Source organism: Ruditapes philippinarum, unplaced genomic scaffold (genome assembly GCF_026571515.1).
Source record: "Ruditapes philippinarum isolate M1 unplaced genomic scaffold, ASM2657151v2 ctg46_1_1_1_1, whole genome shotgun sequence".
NCBI classification, from domain to species: domain Eukaryota; kingdom Metazoa; phylum Mollusca; class Bivalvia; order Venerida; family Veneridae; genus Ruditapes; species Ruditapes philippinarum.
In genome coordinates this window covers 119,767-129,903 of record NW_026863607.1, presented here as the reverse complement: position 1 = coordinate 129,903, position 10,137 = coordinate 119,767, and the positions used below count along the sequence as shown (strand labels likewise).

Genomic DNA, 10,137 nt, shown 5'->3' with positions numbered 1-10,137 from the left:
CACTTTTGTCTTATCATCATGTCTTCTTGAAAAAAAATCTGGCTTACTAATTAGAACTCATAAATTGTGTTGCGGTCGTTAAGACTGTAATCAGAAATAAAAATCAACAATTTCAAAAAAAAGGGTCAAAGCCTTGAACTTTGTTACAACAACAAACCATGATTATTTTTAAATTAATGTTTAAAGTATGTGTTAGATTGCATGACTTTCAACCACCCATCTAAAAACACCAACATAATCTTTTTATTTAATAATTAATGTGTAAAAACAGAGATTGTTTGATTTTGATTTTGTTCTTGTTAATCTGTATTTGAATCCATATATTTTGGTATATTTAGTCTAGGTTATTAATTATTTCGCTCCAAAAATTATCTGATTTTATTTATTGTTGCAACTGAATAGGTGTATGATATTGTTTCACTTAGAACGCCATATGACCTCCTCTGTGTTGAAGCGACGTACAACCCAACCATAAAAAGAAAAATCGAGATTGCATGACATATAATTTTACCGCTTTAGGACGTTCTTTAGAATGTCTTTTTTCCCTAGATTTTAATACACTCATGTGGATTTGTTCATTCCAACTGATCAAGAGTTAAATATTGCCTTTAATTAGATAATAAAAATCTGGAAGTTGCCGATTTGTCTTGTTGATGTACTTTCGAGTTTTAATGAGGAATTAAAATAATGGAAAAGAAACATGCTGCTAGTAAGACTGCTATAAACCAAGTAGGTTACTGAACCAGTAATGTCTTTTTTAAATTCCATTTTACGTAATGTCCGCCCATATAACATGTATCACAGAGTCAGTGTCAATCTGAAGATCCATAAATACCGGTATATAACATGTATAAACATATTCGCAAATGTTGCTTAATGAATGATACCATTTTGTATGTAAATGTTATTGAAAATAATGAAGTTTGTGCTACGGGTCGTTACCTTCCATGAAAAGGCTTTAAGGCATATTATGCCTCAGAAGTCCATGTTTTGTTTGTTTATTAATTTAAAAATGTTTAAATAATTTAGAGTTAAGTGCATGTTTGATATTTTACCAATAAAAAGAGTAGCAAAATGTAACTAAGTAGTATCTTGATTTTCATACAAAATAACCACTTCATTATCAATGTGGTACATGATAGGTTAATAGTATTGTATATATTCATCTCTACTATTATTAATTACAAATACAAAAATCAATTTAGAAAATGAAATTAGGAAATTCAATCTTTTTTCCATTATCCTCGCATGTCGATATTTATTTTAACCTGTGTTCAATAAATTATATTATGTGACATTTTGTATGCCTCATGATAAACGGTGTATGTGATGTGTCTCAGTGCGTTATCTTTCCAGGTTGTCTTTAGAAATTAGATGCACATGTTATGTTTCTAGAGTATGGTGTCACATTCCATGTATAAGAGAATTTAACGACTTACATTGTTAAACTTCCCGGTTTTATTTCCTATCCTATCTCACAGGGTGCTTGTGACATTATAAAATAGAGAAAAACAGAATCCCTAAAGAAAGTCCAACACAACAAAATTGAAAATGTTGCAGGCTCGGTTTGATTGAGCCTGTTCATGGACGGTACTGGAAAGTGCAAGTTACCGTCCACGCCCCCTAGCACCGGCTTAAGCAGAATTCAACATTTCACACGAAAATGGTGAAATTTTTGAATTTAGAAACATCCGCAGATGTTTTCATACGACGGTTATCCTGGAACCTTCAATGTGACACAGTAGTGCCATTCCATGAAAAGCGGCGTATAGTCCCCAAGTAAAAGAATGCTTTTGTCTTAAACGAGAAAACAATGGGCGGAACTAAATAAAATGGAATTTAGAAAGGGGATCTGAGGTTATGATGCCTGCATATCACAGATAAGACGTCAAAATACAAATTTAAAAAACAGGCAACATATCCTAAGGGTGATTATACAGTATTCAAGTAGGAATACTGGAACCACCAAAGTTGAAAATGGCCTAATAGAAGAAACTAAAAATACCACAAAACATGTATACACAACAATAATGTCGTGCTGAACGATCTTCAAATATCGAAAATATAACATCATTGATTAAATGTACGGGGATACTTTTTACAGCCGCCAAACGGCACAAATAACAAATGCCCTAAACGAGAAAACAATGGGAGGAACTAAATAAGATGGAATTTAGAATGGGGATCCTGCATAAAACCGGCAAGATGTGAAATAAATTAAATCCTCTTGGACAACTCACCATTAATTATAATTTTTCTGCACATAACCACTTTCTTATCTCACTTGATGTTTTAAACAAATGACTTTGAGACTTAATGTCCTTGATCGATTGTCGTGGTGATATTACGCCTATCCAAAGGATCAAACTAACGACCCTCATTATTAAATTTGATATTTCCATTTAGATTTAGACCCTATTCATAACTTTATGATTCATTCGATGCTATTAAGATACTATAAACTTAAAAACAATAGAAATATTCTTCTTGAAAATATCATTTTTGACGTTTCATGAAAATGATCAAAGATTTCCTTAAGCGTTTGTATTACTTATTTGTTTCCAAGTGCATTAATATTTTTGTCAAACCAAAAATGGGAATAAATTGCAGCAACTACTCTCCTGGTGTGACGTAGACAAAAAGAAAGTCGGAATTGCCTAACATGTGATCATTAGTTAAAAATGTTAAAAACAAGCTCAAATCGAGCCTTGAATATTTTCAGTTTTGCCGTCTTAGGATTCTTTATATTTTCGCTAAAGAAAATTTAAGGATTTATTGTGGTTAAAAAATGTCGTATTGAAAATTAGAAATTCTAATTATGTAAAAACAAACTTTTTATCCCAAAAATAAGCAATTATTTCTTATTCTATTGGAATCATTTTTTCGAAAGGAGATAAAAAAAATTGTGTTTTCCAATAAAACAAAAGGTTTTAGAGTGATTTTCTAGTAATGTTCCTTGTCTGCTTTTAAAATGCTTGACGCATTTAATGTTTAGGTAAACAACAAACACGCAATAAATGCCGCAAAACTCAACAATAAGCTGAGTCGCGGAATATTAATTATAGCTAAAAAATATAAAATAGTATTCACTTAATTAGATAAAAATGTAAAGCTAAAGAATGATACACGGTAAAGAAGTCATAACGATATAATCATAACAAAGCTAGTGTAAATTAATTGAATATTCTGCGGTAATAGTAACACTTTCAAAAATATAACAATATGAACTATGATTACCAGACAAATATTCTCAACCTGATAAATAAATATCATTACTTATTAAGAACTATATTCCTTTTGTTTTTACTATCATATTTGTATCAATATACAATGTACTCGTTTTTCTGCTTATTCGGGATTCTAGCTGCGACAAAATTAGCTTTTCCTTTGTTTTCAATTTAAGCAAATTAGTTTTAAGTATCTGCAGACGATAATTGAACATAATTGCTTCCCGGCGTTCCAAAATTATAACACAACATCTGCTTTCCAATATGAGATACATACATTCATTAACTGTTCCTCAGTTTAAAAGCGTATTTTGTAGATTCTTGTTCCAAAATATTCCATGCAAATGAATATACTGTGAGCTGAGGTTATTTGTTTTAACTGATAGTACAAATTCAAGAGAATATATGGAATAAACATGTACACGATCGGTTCAATTCTGTTGCTGACGATTCGTCTCAGTCAGGTAAGTAAATGAGTAGTTTTTTTACTCTTTCTGGGGCCTTTAAATTACACTTTTGATTAATTATAAGATTATACTTTTGATTAATTCTAAGGTCATAATTTACCTTTTCTAAAGAAGATAATTTTGTCTCTTTCATTTCTAAAACAAAATGACTTTGGTACTTACAAACACCCCCAACGTAGACAACTTTTAGCGCAGACTGATATATCTATTATATAAATGTTAACAATTTGAGAAACTAACTTATGCATAAAAAATAGCTTGTTTTAGATTTGGAGTAAACTTTGTTCGAGGTTTAACGTTCATAAATCGATAACATTTGTCAGCTTATTTATTTGTTTTTTGGTTAGTAGCTGGAAACAATCGAGCTGCGCTCACGATAACGCACTGTATGCAATAAGATTTGTTTAATTGCATGAACCTTTCATGCAACCTTTTAAATTCTGAAATATGATTTCAAATAAGGTGCGCTCATATTTTTGTTAATGAAACGGCGATTATCGTACAACAAAAGCGACGTTAATCTCACTTTGTGACACCAAATGTAATGTGCATAGTGCTTGTGACGCTCATGGTATTCATTCTACAAAGCTAGTTTGTTAGGAAAATTGTGACATGCTTAGATTTTACTTTGTTACCATAAGAGGCTCTTACTGATGTATATGCCAAGCCGCTTTTAACTCTTTATCTCCGACAAAATCTCCTTCTAGACTAATATATAAATTTAAACCTTGTTGTAGTTTCTCTATAGAGCCTTAACTTAATAAAACATTTATTGTTCTTTTTTATTTCTGTTGTTAGCTCTTTAATAATGTCTCAGATTTGATAGTTGTATTATTTTTGTTTTATATTCAAAGATCGCTTTTCAAATTCCACCTTTTTATACATTCGAAATGCATAAAATCGGCTTGCAAACATCCTGACGTTTTCGTTTAACTCTAATTACAGGTTTAATTAAGAATGAAAATAATAAACATGTAAGGCATGTGGTAAAGAAAATATCTGAATTTATGTTCACACTGTGAACACTTAACCATGGAATTTATACAGATTGATAAAAATAATAATATATTCCCTTCGTTATCTAAACAATAGAGAATGTTCCCTGTCGGTTTTCTGACTTGCTCTTTTGAAAAGTGACATGGATTTCCATTATAGTACACTTAACGAATACTTTTTGTTAATAAATTATTGCTTGTCTGTATTGTATGCTAATAAATATATTTTGTTTATTTTTTCAAATCTATCTTTTGACCTTTGTATTAGAATATATAATTAGAATGAATGAAATGCTAATATGAAGTGAATGTCATGACAGAAACAAACGCAAAGGTCAGAAATAACATGATCTGTTGATTTTGTTTCGGTACAAAAATATAGAATATCAAAAAGCACAGCGAGTTCATATTCAGAATTTAGAATACATATCATTTTTCAGTCTGTTATGTTTTATGGCTTAAATGAACTTTTTTCACATATGAGGTACATGTTTTACGAACTACGCATAATTTATTTATCCGATCCGTTTACACCGGTTGTAAACCAAATTGATTAATTTTCACAGCTGATGTTACCTCATCAATCAAATTTTTGAACTTGATGAAATGACAATAGACAGGTTGTAACAGTAATAAAATGGCATATAAATTGTATTTTCTTTTACAAGAAAAAAGTTATATATGTTCTCAAATATTTTTGCTTCAGATGTTTAAAATTGTCTTTCCTTTCTTGCCTTTCAACACAGACATATTGTTTTCTTCTCTATGAGGTAAAATATGTTACATTATTTTAAAGTTTTCATCGGTTATTGGATTTCCACACTGAGCAAGAAATATTACATTAACTTATCCTTTATCTCTTATTTGTATTGAACAATCAACATCTGCCAAAAATTATACAACACAGAGTGTGAAAACTTATTCAGAAAATATTTCTCCAGAAAAATTTACATTGGAAGTTGAAATATCCAATTGCACTCAAGAACAACAGGTGAATTAAATACTTAATTTTTATCTTTTCAAGGCATTTTCCGTTTTTGTTTGTAATGGTACATCTCATTCGAAAAAATGGCTGTCAAAACTCATTTTGATGTTAAAGGCTGCAGTGAAAACTGTAGGCTATTGAACCAATTTAACCTGGAAATAATTAACCCTTTCTTAAAGAAAATTTTATTTGTATCTGCCAGTCAAATTTTGTGAAACATGCTTACAATCAAAACGTAAAAGTAAGCAAGCACTGTCGTTCTGGTTTCATATTGGACTATATTTAGGCAATCAGTTGATCATACTACCGTCCTTTCTTTCTCTATTATTTTTAGTTTAAGCAGCAGCGAGCATTTCTATTATTCAAATATGACGCAATATGAAACACTTTCAAAACACTTGGTTAATATTTGTCCCACACGCAAATCTAAATAGCAAAACAAGAGATACTGTGAAATTGTTCGTACACTAACGTTATATCTTTCTGACTGATCTGCTTGTCCTTCTTCGGAAAGAATTTCTTCAAGAATGTTCAGTTGTCAGCAATCTGCAAGTGGAATTAATGCATTTGTGAACGATAATTAGTCATAACGGCTTCCTGTTCGTTTAGTTTAATAATATTTTATTGCAACTATATAATACATGTAAGATATGAATGACACACAAAAAAAACCAAAAACAAATGTACATATAAGTATAGTGCAAATGGGTTTGGCTACAAGTTATTACAACATTAGCAACAGCCCTTCTACAACATTTGCTCCTCTTATGAAATATTGATTACATTCTACAACTGTTTATGAAAGCTCTTTTTCTATTTTCGTCTTCAACAAACGGGTTATATACAGTTTGTGTAAATTTTCATAATGTTATCAAATAATTATTCATATGTTTTTGTTTTGTGTTTTTGTTTTCTAAGTTATAAAGATAATGCAGGGGATAAAGAAAGAAAATTGAACATTTTTGTTTTTTTTTTTGTAAATTGCAAATTAACATCCTATTTTTGGACTTTGCATTTATGTTTCGTTATCAAGCAAATTCAATCGACGTTACAATTGGCGTAATAATCAATATAGTAAACAAACATATGGTGACATATTTCCGCCAACAGTTAACCATAAAATTATCGCGTTAACTAGCTGACTAACTAGTTAATTTCGTATAAACATGATAAATATCAGACATTTGTCAGACTAAATAAATATTTTTTTATCTGTTAGATAGATCAATAACGAATAAGTATCTAACTTAAAAACACTAAAATATGTCCAGACCTGCCAACACTTACCAGTTAAATAATAGATATTTATCTGTTTATCATTTAAACTTTTGCGTTTGTTAACCTAAGTCACATATAATTATCTTTATAACTAGATACATTTTCAGTTGGTATATAATGCGGATTATCACCGGCTTAAGCAGAATACAACACATTACTATGGTATGGTCAAATATAAAATTCAGAAACATCAGCAAACGTACGCCTGTTACTTTTAAATTCACCACTACACATTACGCGTGTCAATTTCAATATTACAAAGATAAATCAATGTTATATTTTTGAGATAAAATATTAAAATAGGGAAAAACAGAATCCCTTAAGAAATCCATAACAACAAAATTGAAAATGTTGCAGGCTCGGTTTGATTAAACCTGTTAATGGTACTGGTGACTGCATGTTACCTAGCAACGGCTAAAACATATTTGATAATAGTGTACAGATGTAAGGTAAATGTTCTTCTTGTGCTATACGCAGACTGAAAATATTTGCAGATATCATCACCTTGTCGCTATACTGTTTCTGAAGTGAATTTATTTGGAAAGTTCTTAATTCATTTAAATCAGGCTTTGAACAAATACTAGCGTTTTCTTCTTTTTGTAAGAATTGTATAAGGAAGCTCAATTTATTCCTTCTTTGTCTTACCTTTTATTATAAACTTTAAAACTGATAAAAAACTGTTACAATAAAACATTTTTTCAATTTCCCCTTTATTGCTAAATTAAATATTTATTACAAAGTATCTCCCGCATGTCGACTGCCATTACAAATTGTCAAATTTACTGTCTTTAATTTGAAATGCGACATTTTGCACGATAATGCATAACGATTAAATTTTTGGTGAACAATGTCGATTGTACATGTATAATCAGTAGCCTATGTAAAGCTTATAGTGGTCGGTTATTACACGCAATGCATTCGAAAATTAAAACTTCTTAGAACCCAACCTTTGATAATTTTTCGGGATTTCAATTTCAAAGCGTAGTTGTTATTCTTGGAAATTATCAAACAGAACTTCTTCAGGCAAAAATACAGCAAATTGAAATGTTGACATAAATAGTAGTTATATATCTAACATTATTTGATATTAAATAATGTGTGTATTATTCCTTTTGTCGAATAGTCAAAAAGTAAACATCCGTTTTCATCGCAAGTAATTGCAATGTGAATAATTATGTGTCAAACTAGAACATGCATACGATTACGTATACAGCATGCAACAAAGGATTGTTTCACAAATATAATCAGTGAAACATAACGGATATGGTGGACAGACATAGGATAGCATCGGTATTTTGTAAATGCACTTTGTCAAAAACCATGCGAAGAATATTCTTGATACAGAAGGATCAGATCCTGAAATCTTTGTGAGATTTTATTAGATTTGATGCTAGAAGTCAAACTCATATTCGTAACTATATGATTCATTCGATGCTATTGAACTTAATAAAAACAACATACAGAAATATTCTTCTTGAAAATATCATTTTTGACGTTTCATGAAAATAATCAAAGATTTTTCTTAAGCGTTTGTATTTCTTGTGTGTTTCCAAGCGCAATAATCTTTTGTCAAAATAAAAATGGGAATAAATTGCAGCACCTTCTCTCTCTGCGTGACGTAGACAAAAAGAAAGTCGGTGTATTTGTTAAGAATCGCTTAACATGTGATCATGAGATAATCAAACATATTTAAGATAACATGAAGAACTCTGCACGATATCAAAAAACAATACAAACAAATTTTAACAGTAGAAATTCGCCTCCATATAGTTTTTTAAGAACTTGACCCTGAAAAATGGTTTGCATTTACCACTGCATCTATAACAAGCTCTAACCGAGCCTTGAAATGTTTCAGTTTTGAAGTCTTAGGCGTTCTGAAGGGGTTCTGTATATTTTCCCTAAAGAAAATTTGAAGATTTTTTATGGTTAAAAAATGCCGTGTTGAGAATACGAAATTCTTATTAAATTAAATAAAAACTTATATCGTAATATATGCAAATTACTCGTACTTATTTCGTATTGGTAATTATTTTCTGAGAAGCGAGATAAAAGAAAATTATGTCGTTTCCAAACTCGAAAGTTGGATTTTCTAGTAATGTTCCTTGTCTGCTTTAAAAATACTTGACGCAAATTAATGTTAATGTTAACATCAACGACGTAACAAATGCTACAATCCTCAATGAGCTGCGTACCGGAATATTAATGATAGTTAAAAAACCAATAGAAGTATTCCTTTAATTTGATAAAAATAAAAGCAGAGCTTAAGAATGATACACTGTTAAGAAGTCATTACGATAAAATCATAACATAGCTAGTGTTGATTAATTAAATACTCTTCGGTGTTAGTAAAATATGATAAACAAGATCAACAAGGAAAGGCGGCGTTCAATGAACGCAACCCCCACACGACCCAGCAACAAGAACCAGTGGCAAGGAGCCCAGACGGACCCCAAACAATAACAGGACAGGGCACAAGACAGAGCTCGGACAGGCCAATCACTAAATGATAAATAATTTGTAACTGATTAGGAATCAAAAGAAAATAACAAAATGATTGGATAATAGGCCCACAAAGTCAAATGGCACAGGGGAAGGGGACAGGAGACGTGAATAAGCGGTGGGGGGGGTTAATAAAAGAAATAAAAACTAGGGGTAAAGCGGGAAGATACTTACCGTAGACGAGAAAACAACAAGGGACACAAGCAAAAGTGTCACCAAAACAGTATGAAACAACATAGACATACATCTGGGGAACATAGAGGGGCGCCAGCAGCATAATAATGACTGCTGGGGAGTTTAAACTGGTTAATGGTGCACCAAACCTCGCTCTTAGCCCCACCATGTTCCTATAAACGAGACAGTGTAAATAAAATGAATCCCCGCCAAGTGAAATTCTAACAGTTGTTATGGTTACAAAAGGTAAAATAAGTAAAACACTAAAATGAGCATGTAGAAACATATAATAGTAAACTCAATGACCATAACAAAAGTACTCAATGTTCAAAAGGAAGACAGAGCAACAAGAAAATCACCTACAAGGGCCTGACGAAGCAAGGCAAAAGACGAACATTAAGACAATTCAGTCCCAATGGGCTTTAAGAACTGTCCATCATAGAGTCTCCAACTTGGTCCGTCAGATGTAATCAAAAGAGGAAAGCGTAGTGTGCAACTGTAAAAGGGTTGAA

At 31.1% G+C, this 10,137-nt stretch overlaps 1 protein-coding gene across 1 annotated transcript in view; it reads left to right on the top strand.

Moving 5' to 3' along the window:
• Positions 1 to 3,516: 3,516 nt before the first annotated feature.
• The window catches only part of LOC132722678 (zinc metalloproteinase nas-36-like), a 32,966-nt gene continuing 26,345 nt past the window's right edge, over positions 3,517 to 10,137 (top strand). Inside the window, exon 1 of the mRNA XM_060707199.1 lies at positions 3,517 to 3,691. Within this exon, the coding sequence (XP_060563182.1) occupies positions 3,644 to 3,691 (48 nt within the window). The 5' untranslated portion in view covers positions 3,517 to 3,643. The remainder of the gene's footprint in view (positions 3,692 to 10,137) is intronic.